This window comes from Salvia miltiorrhiza, chromosome 6 (assembly GCF_028751815.1).
Source record: "Salvia miltiorrhiza cultivar Shanhuang (shh) chromosome 6, IMPLAD_Smil_shh, whole genome shotgun sequence".
In the NCBI taxonomy this organism is placed as follows: Eukaryota; Viridiplantae; Streptophyta; class Magnoliopsida; order Lamiales; family Lamiaceae; genus Salvia; species Salvia miltiorrhiza.
This window is the reverse complement of record NC_080392.1, coordinates 7,195,722-7,210,606: the sequence shown is the minus strand read 5'-3', so window position 1 is coordinate 7,210,606 and position 14,885 is coordinate 7,195,722. Positions and strand designations below refer to the sequence as shown.

The 14,885-nt window shown below is 39.7% G+C and overlaps 2 protein-coding genes across 4 annotated transcripts; one reads left to right on the top strand and one right to left on the bottom strand.

Moving 5' to 3' along the window:
* The first annotated feature begins 2,972 nt into the window (after positions 1 to 2,972).
* On the top strand, positions 2,973 to 7,792 carry LOC130988317 (3-hydroxyisobutyryl-CoA hydrolase-like protein 3, mitochondrial). 3 transcript variants are annotated; one of them, XM_057912134.1, is made up of 11 exons: positions 2,973 to 3,265; positions 3,508 to 3,609; positions 3,825 to 3,870; positions 4,109 to 4,160; positions 4,695 to 4,829; positions 4,918 to 5,014; positions 5,295 to 5,424; positions 5,787 to 5,965; positions 6,115 to 6,242; positions 6,384 to 6,485; positions 7,501 to 7,792. In XM_057912134.1, exons 1-11 carry the CDS (start codon positions 3,058 to 3,060, stop codon positions 7,600 to 7,602), a joined length of 1,281 nt encoding a protein of 426 aa, XP_057768117.1. In that variant the 5' UTR covers positions 2,973 to 3,057; the 3' UTR covers positions 7,603 to 7,792. The 3 variants fall into 3 exon arrangements, with proteins under 3 accessions (XP_057768117.1, XP_057768115.1, XP_057768116.1); XM_057912132.1 differs by lacking the exon at positions 4,109 to 4,160 and having other exon boundaries at positions 3,825 to 3,889; XM_057912133.1 differs by lacking the exon at positions 3,825 to 3,870 and having other exon boundaries at positions 3,010 to 3,265; positions 4,108 to 4,160.
* Positions 7,793 to 8,084: 292 nt separating this feature from the next.
* Positions 8,085 to 12,124, bottom strand: LOC130988318 (nudix hydrolase 20, chloroplastic-like). The gene is made up of 9 exons (XM_057912135.1): positions 11,845 to 12,124; positions 11,711 to 11,775; positions 10,541 to 10,727; positions 10,316 to 10,396; positions 9,827 to 9,952; positions 9,426 to 9,505; positions 9,190 to 9,305; positions 8,996 to 9,116; positions 8,085 to 8,403 (listed from the first exon to the last, which is right to left on the bottom strand). Exons 1-9 carry the CDS (start codon positions 12,079 to 12,081, stop codon positions 8,334 to 8,336), a joined length of 1,083 nt encoding a protein of 360 aa, XP_057768118.1. The 5' UTR covers positions 12,082 to 12,124; the 3' UTR covers positions 8,085 to 8,333.
* Positions 12,125 to 14,885: the final 2,761 nt, after the last annotated feature.

Sequence of the window (14,885 nt, the reverse complement as noted above, 5' to 3'; positions counted from 1 at the left end):
ATTATGTGGGAAACTTTTCAGAAGGCAAAACCCACTTTTGCCATGAACTCAATTATGGGAATGACGTTGGGAGATAGGAGATGGCTTTGTCCGCAGCGCGGCACTCTTCGCGTCGACGTGGACGCACTCTTTGATGACCATACGAGTGCTTTCGGTGTGGCTGTCATTGTTCGGGACAGCAATGGCCAGATTTGTGCTGCTATGTCTAAGCGTACGAGACCCACGTCTAACCCGCTGCTGGTCGAGGTTATGGCTGTTGTGCAGGGCATTACCCTTTGCGTGGAACTGGACCTTGCGCCCTTTAGCGTCTTCACCGAATCCATGTTGGCGGCGAGGGTTATGGCAGGTCTGGCGGATGATCGGGATTTTCTACCTCAAGATATCCAGGAGATTCTCATGGTGGCTAGGGAGAATGGTATGCTTGGAGTTTATCATATGTTTCGCATGGCTAATGAGGTCGCGCATGCTTTGGCGCAGTCCGCGCGTAGTATCGAGAATAGGCAGGTGTGGAAGGAAGATTACCCTCGTTGGTTAAGGGATATTGTAAACAAAGATGTTGAGTAGTAATATGGCACGTCTTTCCTCTAATATATATATATATATATATATATATATATATAAAATAATTGAAAATAGATTTATTCAAAAAAGATGAGAGATATTTATTTAAAATTTTAATCTTTAAATAAAGTATAACTTTTACATTTTAAATCAAATATTTACATAAAATATATCAAATTAAAGCTTTTATCGTGATATTTAATTTAATATGCATATAAAATATTTTATAATTAGTTGAATTTTATATTTTAAAAAGAAATATATAGTTTATAAATAATGTAACACTTTCAAATTTCAAATATGTCTACATAAAAAGTTATGAAGATCTATCTTTGCAAATGTATCATTTAAAGTTTTTTTTTTCCCCCTTTTCTAATGACATGCTAAAATCCACTCTATTCAACACCAGTGTTTCTTTCAATGTTAAATAATTTGTCATGATTCATGTCATATTGATTAAGTATGTGAGAGCGGTGTGGTTTATAGCATTTTAAACACTCTCTTCTTAATAATTTAATCTTTTAGGATGAATTCTATTTAGAATATTATAACAAAGTTTTTTAGTCACTAGTATATTTCAATAAATTTAATGGTATAAAGCTCAATAAATTTCATGTACCATTCGTATAAAGCAAATTTATTGTATCACAAATTCATAATGGTACAAAACTGACCCACTTCTTAAATACATCGTACATGAACATGACTACATGTATTCCTCCCATGTTGACAAACATCTTGAATTAGAGTTTATCGTGTCTTGTAATTTTTTTGTAATAGTTAATTTATATAAAAAAGGGTTGATAATATTTTTAATACTATAAAATAGTAGATATAATCAATACTGTATTTTTTTAGATACATAATCAATACTGATATATATTGCTTTTTCAGTAAAAATGAGAGAAGAAGAAAAAATAAATAAATAATAATAATAATAATAATAATAATAATAATAATAATAATAATAATAAGGGTTAAGTATCAGATTAGCCCCTAAGGTGGAGGCCCCTATGGCATTGGGCCCCTTATGGCAAGGGGTGTGTCAAATAAGCCCCTATGGTAATTAAAATCGAACAAAATCACCCTTAGCCCTAACGGTGAGTTAACAGCCGTTAACTATTTAAAAAAAAATACGGATTCTTTGTCTACCATGTGTTCGACGAAATGACTGAGACTCGTCAACTCGCCGCAGCTCAGCCTCCTTAATCCGGAGCCGCCGTTACCGCCACCACCGCTGCCGTCGTAGCCCCCGCTTCCTCCACCACCACTTCCGCCACCAACGACGGCGTCGTCACCAGCTCAAAAGAGGCTTGAAGCCGTTTCAGATGTCAAGCCAATAATTTTGTGGAGATTGAACTTCAGCTCCTCATTTCCCTCTTCTCTCTGTTGTTTCTCAATCTCCTGCGCAGACTCCATCAATGTCTCCTGGCAGTAGCCTTTGATCTCAACCACCTCCAGCGTCGCTATATCCCCGACCGCCGCCGGAATCTTCTGCAGATGCTGGCAATCATCCAAGACCAACCATCGCAGCCTCGGAAAATGCTCCCAGCTCTCAACCTCCCACTCTCTCAGATCATACACTGTCTTGAGCATCAGCAGCCTCAGCTCCTGGAAATCTCCTTCCCTCGTCTCCCACACTTCGCCGTCGAAGGCTCCGAACAAAAGTTTGAGCTTCTGAAGCCTCTGCAGTCTCCCAATCACCGAGATCTTCTCCCAAGGCAAGTACAATCCGGACAGCGTGAGCTCCTTCACATTCGAGGGGAGGCTAATATCCGCGATGGCGTTGACGAAGCCACCTTCCAAGTGCAGCGATTCCAGCTGCGTAAAGAAGGCGAAATCCGGATACCGAAGCTCCCCCGTCTCCTCCGCCACAAGGGGGAAGCATTTGCATTTGAGCTCGCGAAGATTAGGAGAGCATTTGAGCACGCTTTCATCATTCACGTCCCGAATCACGACATTGGAGAGAAACTCAAGGTTGTTATCAGGTTGGGATCCGGAGCAGCTTTCTTCGCCGAAACTGAGTTGAGTGCTCACGTCGATGTATAGAGCTGGTGACGACGCCGTCGTTGGTGGTGGAAGTGGTGGTGGAGGAAGCGGGGGCTACGACGGCAGCGGTGGTGGCGGTAGCGGCGGCTTCGGATTAAGGAGGCTAAGCTGCGGCGAGTTGACGAGTCTCAGTCATTTCGTCGAACACATGGTAGACAAAGGTTTTTTTTTAAAATAGTTAACGGCTGTTAACTCACCGTTAGGGCTAAGGTGATTTTGTTCGATTTTAATTATCATAGGGGCTTATTTGACACACCCCTTGCCATAAGGGGCCCAATGCCATAGGGGCCTCCACCTTAGGGGCTAATATGATACTTAACCCTAATAATAATAATAATAATAATAATAATAATAATAATAATAATAATTGGTCACAAACTCACAGTAAAAAGTGATAGTGAGATCGTAAATGGGCAATCAAACTCGGTTTTCTCTGTTGTGGAAATCATGCGAACTTTGCTTCATCTTCTAAATCACTCCCCTTTACCCACTCTCTCCTCATTTCGATCTTCTGCAAAATCCTACAATTTCCGCCACTCAACCGTCCGAAGCTTTGCAGTTATGGCCGATGAGCTCGTCAGAGGAAATGTGCTCCAAAACGGCGTCGCTCTCATCACTCTCGATCGCCCCAAAGCCCTTAATGCCATGAACTTAGGTTTCACCTCCTTAAACTTCTATTTCGCGGCTGGTTTCCTTTTCGTCTCCGAGATCTGGAGCATCGTGAGAAAAGAAAAGGGGAAACTAGCGATCCCTAACATTTTGATTTGCATATAGTAATTATTATGGGAGCTTAATTTGAATGAATACATCATTTTGTTATGCTCTAGGAATTTGTCTACTTATTTAGTGTGTTAAACTCGAGTTGCTAACTGTGGGGTTAATTTGAATTCTATGTAGATATGGACGTCAAGTATAAGAGTTACCTTGATGAATGGGAATCGGACCCGAGAGTGAAGTGTGTTTTGGTTGAAAGCAGCTCATCTCGCGCATTCTCAGCAGGTCACATAGCCGTTGCTGATCGATAATTATTTATTATTGCCGTCTAGTTTCTGGACTGCCTTATTGTGATTCTGTTAACTTTCAATGCTAGTTGTATTGTCTTACATACTTGTTGTTAACACTCCGAGCTTGGTGGTTAATGATATTTCTTTAGGGGTTTTACAGCTTCATGAGTTTGGAAAGGTTTTGAGGGTAAACATTCATGATCAATGCAGGAATGGATATTAAGGGTGTTGCTGCTGAAATTCAAAAGGACAAATCCACTCCTCTTGTCCAAAAGGTTCCTTTATTGTCACGGAATATATTTTTTCGCGACACTGACTGGTAGTTTTATTGTGTGAAAGCGACATGGAAATATGGCTGTCTTAGAAGTTAGAACCTATCCTTATCTTTTTCCTCTTGATTGTGGTTGAATAAGTGGTGAACACTTTACTGGAAAACCTTTGGCTGGAATCTTGATGTGGCAGCTGAGACTCTAGTTAACTACTTTGTGTGCAGGTGGTGATGTGAAGCAGATTACAACCAAAAATCAACTGTCAGACATGATTGAGGTCTTGTAGCATCCAAAAGTGGAAAATTGATAAATAATAACCATAGAGACATTCTAGGTCTATCGAATCATTTTGCATGTTATGAAAGCATATTCCGATTCTTGATAACTGCACCATCTAAATAACTTATAACAAATTGCATGCTACTTGTAATACTTGTCAAGTAGTACTAATAAATTAGTTATTTATAGACAGGTTTTACCTGTATGCCACACATTCAGACACTTATATCTTTGTACCGCAAATTCTAAAGCATTGGTTTATCTCGTAAAACAAAGCAGTTTAAATAGTTAATGAACTTTCCTTATAGGGTCAATGTATAAGTTTCTTGCCCTGTTAAGAATTTCTTTGATTGGTGTGCACTTATAAATTCACATAATGTACTGATTGTATGCAGTCCAATATGGATAAACTCTTGGGCCATGCGATGTGTTATGATATTCCGCATTTTGTTAAGTTGCATATATCCATTAAATTCTTTTCTTCATATGTGCTTCTCAAAAAAGTCACTCATCCTTTTGAGCTAATTGTTAGGTCTTCACTGCGGAATATTCCCTGATATGCAAGATTTTTGAATACAAAAAGCCATATATCTGCTTCATGGATGGCATTACAATGGGATTTGGCATTGGACTATCTGGTCATGGTCGATACAGGCTCATAACTGAGGTAATTTTTTTCTAGCACATCATTGCTGATGCCGCTGCATATTAGATAAAGATCTAAAGTACCTATTCTTGTGTATCATTTGTTTCAGAAAACTGTTCTTGCTATGCCAGAAAATGGTATTGGCTTGTTTCCAGATGTTGGTTTTGCGTATATAGCAGCAAAAAGTCCTGGAGAAGGAGCAGTAGGTCAGTCCTTTGCTGTTTAGTTGGTTACACTTGGGAATCTCCAGCCTGACTCCTTTCTATTCAAAGCTTTGATTGATTTTTTTAAGGCCAGAATGCATATTTTACAATAAAACTTATACTGTGGGCTTGGCTGTTATAAAAATTTTTAGGGCACATAGGAGTATATAGGTTTACTAAGCAACACTAAGCAACAATCTAATTTACCATGATACAAACTAGGAATTCTGTTCATGATCTGTCCTTTTACCCATTGTGTTTCTTATCCCTTTCCATTTTTCAGGGGCCTATCTTGGATTGACTGGAAATAGAATATCAACGCCAGCTGATGCTCTATATGTTGGTCTGGGAACTCATTATGTGCCTTCTGGGAGCTTGGCTGCACTAAAGGACGATCTCCTGGCAACTACCTTGTATGTTTGTCTCGATAAGATAAATGTTATGCTGAAAATTTGCTTTTAATTTACTACTTCTAGCAATGTTCAATAGGTTTATGTTCTGCATCTAATTGGAATTTATACTTCTGTTGTTTTGCCTTTAGGGTCTTGTATTTAAGAAGTGTGTAATCCCATTTTCTAGTTCAATTCAGGAACCTTCTAGATCATTTAACACTATCAAAATGCAATAGGTTTGTTAAATGTTGCCATGTTGCTCATTTGATATCTATGTGGTTTTGCATCTATACTCTATAGGACAGATTGTTCTAGAAAATAAAATACTTTTTTGAGTGCCATTCATCAAATAAATTCTCTAATTTATCTGTTACACAATGTAGTTCTGAGGACCCTGATCAGGACATCAGAACACTGTTGGAAAAATATAGCAGAAACCCGGAGTCTGAACCTCGTCTGAAGTTGCTTTTACCTCGGATAATTTCAACCTTTGGAAGTAACAAATCTGTGAAGGAGGTCATAAAGGAGCTGGAAAATCATCAACTAAGTGGTGATTCACTGGGTGAGCACCAATCCAGATGTTCTTTTCCCATCTTTGAATATTAAACATGCAATTTTCTGTTTTCCTCTCAATTTTTTATTTTCTTTTTCCTCCCTGCTCTTTCTGGGAAATAGTTTAATGTGCATTTTCATTCTTTTTCTTTTTGCCAGTGGCAGAGTGGGCAAAGGATGCCTTGCAAGGGCTCAAGAAAGGAGGCCCCTTTTCTCTTTGCCTCACGGATAAGCATTTTTCAAGAGTTTCTTCTGCTCAAGGCAATAGTAATGACGAGTTATCGAAGGTAGTGGCCTTACTTTTCTTACCCCCATCAGCTCTCTCTCCACGGGAGAAAAGAAAAACCTTTTGCTTACTCTGACATTGATCTTCAAGTTTATATAACATATTCCCCCATTGCTTTTGTCTTGTAACATTCTCTTTCCAGCTGACTGGTGTTATGAAAACTGAATACCGAATCGCACTAAGGTCGTCTCTTCGAAATGATTTCTCAGAAGGTGTCCGGGCTGTCTTAGTGGACAAAGATCAGGTGAATGATGCCAAATTATCTTGAATAAGAATTGCTCCTGGTTGTGTTAATTTACATCCTTTTTTGGCCTGCCAGCTATTGTTTATCTTGTATAAATTGGGAAGATATCTTGTGTGAATGCTTATCTCTGTGTTCTGATTTTGTAGTAATTATTATAGAAACTCTCTTCTGATTGGTGTCAATCCCTTTGTACTCCCTTGGGTTTCAATTATATTCATCTCCAGTACACATGCCATCTTACACATATATCCAACTGTCTGCCTCCTTACCACCCTTGTAGCTTAGTAGTATTCCTCACCTTTATAGGTTGCTGAAATACTTATGTTATAATGAAGTCTAACTTCTCCATTGGCCTCATTAAGTTGAAAATTAACTGGTTTTATTCAAGCTTTGCGATTAGGTTTGCAAATCCTTAAATTTCTTTGTTAATTAAGCTTGTCTAGTTTACACACAACGAATTGAGCCTATAAACAAAACCCCTTATTTTTTTCTTAGGTGTGCCAATAGTTTTGGCAATATTTTATCTATGATTATTCTGCTAGTTTATCTTTAGTGAAAGCAGAACTAGCACATGAAGAACGGCTAGGATTTTGCACACCTTTCATGAGCTACAAAGAAGATCTCTTTCCTATACATCGGATGTTGTCACGTCTCTATATCTGAATAATTGTCCTTGATCTGTAACGCTATCACTGACCTCATTCCCATCTTAAGAGATGACTCCCATGCTTAATTATCTATATACAGATTAGCAAATTAATCACAGGACACTGAGATTATACACTCAATGTGCAATGCTTTATTGATCGTTGCTTGAAAGCTTCACTTCCTTATATCATTGAAGAATTAACAGTAGCACTCAGCATGCTAATTCAACATATTTAGCAATATGTTATATTATTGATTTGTTGCACTAGTACATCAAACACGTGTCGTGAACCAAACTGAATCGTTTAACTATTGAGTGAGTTTTGTGGCAATGTAGTTAATCTCTGTTATCTTTGTCTGCTATCAGAATCCCAAGTGGGATCCGCCAAGCCTAGACGAAGTGAATCCTGCTGAAGTAGAAGCTCTTTTTGAACCCTTGGGACCAGAAACCGGGGAATTGAATGTGTGAGTGGTGAGTCTGGTGACCGTCACTTTCCCAGCTTTACTAGTAGATATCCTCTGCTATTATGGAACAAGATGAGAATTCGATTTATCAGTGGATAAACAGTGCTTAGGTAAATGCTTATCAAGCTATTCTTACATTGGATTGTGGTGGACTCTTGCTGTTTAATTCAATATGTTATTAAAATAAAGCTGAAGATCCGGACTTGATACTTTAAGTAGATTAGTTAGATTCGTGCGCGTTGCCCGTCTCCTAAAAATTTGGTCTGACTAGAAATTTTCTAAAATAAAAAGTACTGATTTTTTTTTTTATATGTTTTCTTTTATCTCAATTTAAGTAATTAATGGAATAGGGTTCACAAGCACAGACATGACTTTACAGGGTCTACGTCGTATGATCGTCACCGTCTCGTCTCGCTTTGTTTTGGTACAAAGCTTAAATTGTATGTGCGGTAACATGTTGCGATACAATTATAACATATTTCATGATTTTAAATGTAGAAGTAGAGGTCTTTATTAGATAATTGATCAAACTTCACAAATACAGAGCTCTGATGTTCAAGAGAAAACTGAGTTACACTCGATAAAGAAACATTAAACTCTGTTGCAAATGAAATATTATAAATTCCTTCTCATTAACTCCACTTGTGAATCGGACCTAGAAAACCGTTCCAGCATTTGACGTGAAGGATGATTTCATCTTTTATTTTTTATCTTTTTTGACGTGAAGGATAAAATTTATGTACATTCTCCACTTCTCAGACTCTGCAATAGCTTCAAATAGCCAGGCGCTTCAGGTTTGATATACCTGCAGAAATATCCAAAAGCAAATACACATTATAAAATGAATAGTTAATTGCATATAATTTTTTATTTAGCACACAAGTTTTAAAATCTTCATTAAAATTACTCAACTATAAATTTTTTACTATGATTTTTTTTTCTCATTTTGCATACTCGCACATTTTTTGTGGTGGTGACATGACACAAATATACTCCGGTTGGTATAAATATGCTCGCGCTGTATAGTTGGATGGAAACGACGTCGTTCCAAACCAAAAAATGGACGAGTATGCAAAATGAGAAAAAATTAATAATTGAATAATTTTAATAAAGATTTTAAAATTGTTAAAAGTTTAGTAATCTATATGCAATTAACCCTAAAGTGAATGAGGTCTCAGTTATATCCCAACTGAAATAACTGAACTTTTTATTAATCAGTAGAATTTATCGAAGATAATTAACAGCATCTCTTACTGCCTCTTCAAAAAAAAAAAAAAAAAAACAGCATTGCCCAAATACCTAGACTTTCAATGATTAATGTGTAGTCCAAATGGCTTATATCAATTAAAGCATCAGTCAAAATTTAGCATAAGATAGGGATTGGAAAGAGATCATACCCATGGCGAAACAGGAAATCTATAATAACAAGATTGCAGTTTGCCTTGTAATACTCTGTGCTTCTTATGATATTTGCAACATGTTCAACAGGGAGTAGTCTAAAGCTTTCCACCTCTCCGTCTGCCAGGTAAAGCAAAATATGTGAAATGAAGCTTGTTTGCTTATCATGGGGCAGACAATTTAAGAACCTTACCCTCATTTGTAGGAAGAAAATCCTCAGGAAGCTTCAGATCATAACAGAAAAGAACATCTCTGTTGAATCTATATCCATTAATGTCCGAGTAAGTTACGGCTCCAACAGCTTTGGCCCTGAGTAAACGGAAGTATTTATTCCTTCATCTTTTTAAGGATGTTTACAGAACTTTCTTGAACAAAGCATACATGTGTTTCAGACTTGGAAAATGAGATATTTTGTTTTGAAAAACTTACTTGCTGGAAATAAAACGTGGTATCCCAGCTTCTTCTTTGCATTCCTTCACAACATTCTCCACACAGGATATTCCATGAGGCTGTCCATGTGCATGCATATTATTTCTATGAAAAGAGGGGGAAAAGACTTTGATATTACCAGCAGACTTTTACTATTTTGAATAAATAAATCTAGTTGCTCCTTGGAGAAAAGGATTTTCCTGCATGAACGAATTCACTCCGGATTTGTTAAAAGGAAAAAGATGAGAACAAGAAAAACAAACCCAACCCACAAATGAGTCGGAATTTTTATCTGGAAGGCTGATAGATGCAACTCCAGAAACATTATCAAGTAACTAATTAAGAAACCAAGTAGGCATTAGAACCAGTTTTTACACATGACTCAAAAAAAAAAGTCGTACCAGGCCTCCAGCAACCAAATGATCAAGCTGGCCAGGATATTTGGACTTTGTATTACTTCTCTTCCCTACCCATAGATAGTCTTGGTCCTCTCTTTCAACATAGCCATTCAAATGAATCCCATAAGCCTAGCATGACAGCATATCATACAGAGAAGATGATTATATTATTCCTTCAACAAATATATAAGAGCTTCCTAACTGCATTTTGTTGCTAGTATAATCAATATTGGAGATAACACATGCTTCACTTAACAAAATTGAATGCTATGTCTTAAGCTAAGAAGGAAGAGTAAGAATTACTAAATTGTGTTAAAAAAATCACATGCCCTATCTTAGCTTACAACATCAATAATTATAATGGTTGTTGATGACATCATTTAAAGCTCTTATTTTACACACCAGTGACCAACTAGAAAAGAAATGCATGATAACAAGAAAAAGGAAAAAAAAATCACATAACTGTGGATTATGTGGGAAAAAATTGTGCACCTTTATTCCAAAATATGGTGCTGCTGCACGCTCCAGAGAGAAATATTCTGGTGTCCCAAAAGACGACGTAACAGGATATAGCTGTAAACAGTAAGATATGTGCAACTTATTATACTTAAAAAGGAAGAAGATAAATGTTTTGCAAAATATATGAGACATCCAACACAAATTCTCTGATAATAATTTGTATGATTAAAAACTAAACATATTTGTGATCGCATGTACCTCATTTCGAATTCCTGGAATAAGTCTGTCAGCAAAGCACTTGACCACATCTGCAACAGCTTTTGTCCTGTCCTCAGGTGTCCTCAGCAATGGATGTAATGCTAAATGGCATCCGAAATTGCCGCCATAAGATGAGTCTTCTGGGTAAGTGAATACATCTTTAAAAGTCCTCAGATGGTCAGCAAACCTGCTTAGGGACAAGATAAAAATGAATAGATAACTAATACCACTAGGGAACAAAGAAGTATCATTCTTCAGGATTCTCTCATGCTTAGTTATGAGTTTGACGAACGAGTCTTGCATCATATGCCCCTTCTTCAGGGTTAATGCCTTGTAGGCCTAATTCAAAGCACCAGTTCAGAAGCCCCAGTAAGATATGGTCCAATTCATCTCTATATCATAGATTGGGAGAAAACATTGCGGAAAGCATATAAACATTATTACTGCAATACTTGAGAGCTTTGTGATATAATTTTTTCTCCATTTCAGTGATCCGTAGCATGTACTGAAGAAATAAGCTCCTTTACACCATAAAACCAATAATTAAGAGATTAACTTGATTCCCTTTCTTTTTGCATTCTCTATACTTGACACCTAAATTCGAATTTTCTTTCTTTTATGCAATTCCTTTGTGAGACCATCTTTAACTTGATTGCTCATTGAGCATACATAGCTCGATTTATTTGTTGTCAGGTTTCTCCCTGATAAAAAGACTTTTTACATCTCTATATCATAGTAAACTCATCTTATCCATGGAATGAATGATATTAATCTTCTAGCAGTTCCTTATCCATTCACTTTAGGCAAAGGTAAGCTGCTGGGAACTCAGCTTCAGCACAGATTCTGCTATCACATTCTGCATCTTCGGCTCCAATCTACTAGATTTTACCCCAAAAATGTAGTAGTATAAGGATGTACGACTCGCCGTGCAGCATGTTGATTTTCATCGAAATAAAAACGTGACAGGAAAGCATTTTCAAGCTAGTCCTCGAAAAGGAAGATCATAAGAAGAAAACGGCGCAGACAGTAGACGATTCGAAGTATCATCGTCTCAAGGGATTCAGCACAATCAAAGACCGAGGATCGTGTCCAAACCGTCAAACGTATACTAAACTAAACATGTCAAATTCGACCTAAAAAAGGTGTGAAGATGAAGAATGCGCGATTTACCCGTTATGAACGTATCCAACGACCTGCTCTTCGATCACAAACGGCATAAATTCACACATCTTCTCCTGCAATGAAATTCCACAATCAAAAGGAGTGAGGGAGAGAGTGAGTGAGAGATAGAGTTTGACGAGTACAGAATTGCGATTGCATAGAGCAACTTTGCCGAAGAAGCCGCGGAGGTCGGAAGAGTCATGATTGGGGAATAAGCCGACGACGTCGTTCCACGTGAAGTTGCTGCTCCCGGCGAGAGTGTGCTGGAAGGCGGCGGCGGAACCGACCGACTGAAAAGGAGGGCGAATTGGTAAATTCGCACCCCACCTTCTAATAGAAGAAGATGAACAAACAAATGAAGGAAAGAGTGTGATTGCCATTTTTCAAACTCAAACAACAAAATCTATTCGAATTTTATACTCCCTCCGTCCCAATAATGAAGTCTCCTTTGTTTTGGGCACGGGTATTTAGGAGAGGTAAAGTTGATGTTAAATTAGTAGGGACCACATAATTAGTGTTTTAATTAATGTTATTTTATTTCTTAATTAAAGCAACTAATTCCTTCTTCCTCTTCCATCTGAATCCGCCCCAAAACATGCAAGTTCCACCGGCCGCAAACATACACTCAATTTCTTCTTCCACCGAGTTCCACCGGCCGCAAACATGCAAGTTCCACCGGCCGCAAACATACACTCAAGTTCCACCGAGTCGCCGCCCTTATTCCTTCTTCCTCATACTCAATTTCTCAAAATCGAGCCCAAATTTAGTGGACCAGCCGGCAGTCACCTTCTTCCCCAAATTCCACCGGCCGCCAGAAATCAGAAGCTCCTCCTCCAATTCCACCGGTCACCACCACCATCAGAAGCTTCCCTAAACTCCCTTCGTCTCATCTCAGAGACGCCGCCGGAGCCACCACCATTTTCCCCCAAATCTGCAAAATCAAGCTCAGAAATCCACCGCACCACCGCGCAACCCTACCACCTCTGAGGGGCCGTCGTGCCGCCGCACCGCCTTCGAGGAAGAGAGTAGAGAGAGAGAGGCGGTGGAAGGCAGAGTACATACAGAGAGTCGCCTTTTGCAGAGGGCGGCGCCGCCGCTTGAAAAATGGGCGGCGGCTGGCTGCGCCTGCGCGGATGTGTCTGGGAGAGGGAGTCGGTGGAGGCGGAGGAGATCAGAGGGTTGAGGCGGTGGATGCAGACGGTTGAGGCGGTGGAGAGATAGGAGGCGGCGGCGCCTCGTCGACGCCAGGAGAGGGCAGAGCCCTGGTCGCCGGAAAACGGACGGCGAGGCAGAGGCCTTGTCGCTGCGGTCACCGGGAGAGAAGAGGAACGGCGGTGGTGAGGCGGCGGTGGTGAGGCGTCCGAGAGAGAAGTGGCGAAGAGAGAGAGAGAGAGTGTCAGAAAGAGAGTGAGAGAGAGAGAGATTAAAGTTAGAAAGAGAGAGAGAATGCCTAATTAATTGAAGTAATTGTATTGTAATTTATGCCAAAAAAGGAAAGGAGACTTGAATATTGGGACGGCCCAAAAAGGAATAGGAGACTTGAATATTGGGACGGAGGGAGTAGTAATTTTGATACACTCAACCCAAGCTCTAGTTTGGTCCACTTATGCTCAGTCCATAGCTCATTAAGTTATCATTATCAATGATATATAAATATTATAATCTCTTAGTTCACTCAACATAGAATGAATATTTTGGTTGATAGTTATCAAATCTCTATCTTCTCTCTTGATTTCAAAAATTTGAGCTACTCGAATTGCTCCACCATTGATGCGGATCGTATCAATTGGTGCTTTCACTGAGAGAATTTCTCTTTGAATATTCAAAAAAAAAATGTCAAAATCTGAAATTCTCGCCGCCATTGAAGAGCTTCGAACCTCCATCTACAGCCTGCAAGCCTCTATCGACGCTCCGACCACAAACACGTTCCCTCTGACTACTGCTCCAGATCTCTGTTGGTTTCCATCCTCTTCACCACCACCCATTACTCCAGCCCAATACCTACCACCATCATTTTCCCCAATTCTACATACAACCCACTCCACATCTCTTCTTCCCATTCGCCATCTTAGCCCATCCGAAATCGAAGAGAAAAACGATCGCGGGCTTTGTTACAATTGTGACCAAACCTGGTTCGATACCCATCGATGCCGCAGCAAATTCTTGATTTTGTTCGGCACTGACGACGAGTATGACTTCGGCGATCCTAAATCTCCAGATTTCATAGCTGGAGTTGAAGCTACGGTGGAGGATGTCTCAAGTCCTTCACCATTCCCAACCACTCACAGCCCCTCTCCGATTTTTTCGCCGTCGGCACCCTCCACCACCACCGTTACTCCAACAGATCTGCCCTTTTTTGATGCTCCACCCCATTTGCCGTCCAAAGCTATCCCACCTCACTCTATTCTGCATTCGTCCACTTCGCTAACATCGATAGTTCTCCAACCGCTGCCGCCGCCAACACCTCCACCGCCAATACAACCTCCACCCACCGAGCCATCCCTAGACTTACTACCTTCACCTGCAATACCACCACCACCAATAACCCCTTCGGTGAGTCCTCTGCCAATTCCTATTCTGGCATACGACAATGCAGTTATTGAGGGTGAAACACCGCCGTCAACGTTGCCGATAATTGCAATTAACCTATGGCGAGCTAAGGTTTACCATGTCTTGTTTAATCAGCTGTTTGACATCCATATTTGGCCCATGTCTAAAAATAAAAAGCCCAGCCCAACTGTTATATTTGGGTCCAAAACGAGTGGCCCAACACGTTTAATTGCTGTTGTGGGCAGCCCAAGCGCATAGAAGAATGATCGTGGACTTGGCAATCCATTTTGGTTGCTCGTTCATCCTGAGGATGAGAGTGTGTCTGATACTTTTAGACCCAGATCTGCTGCAGTTGTTTTTGTGGACGTCGTCTCTAGCTTTTACCCTCTCATGGGTGTTTTCGTCGGTCAAGAAGTTCAGCTATGCGGTGAACCGCCGTCGGATCTCTTGGGAATACCTAGTCGATTCCATACCACGCCGTATCAGTTGTTGAGTATTGTTTGGATTATTTTTGTGCAGGTCTTCAGCTGGTACTTTTGTCGAGCACATGGTGGTCGTAGTTTTATCAAGCTTCTTAGTTGATTTTCAGTCGGAGCTTTTATCAAGCATGTGTCGGGCAGTTGTATTTTGGCAC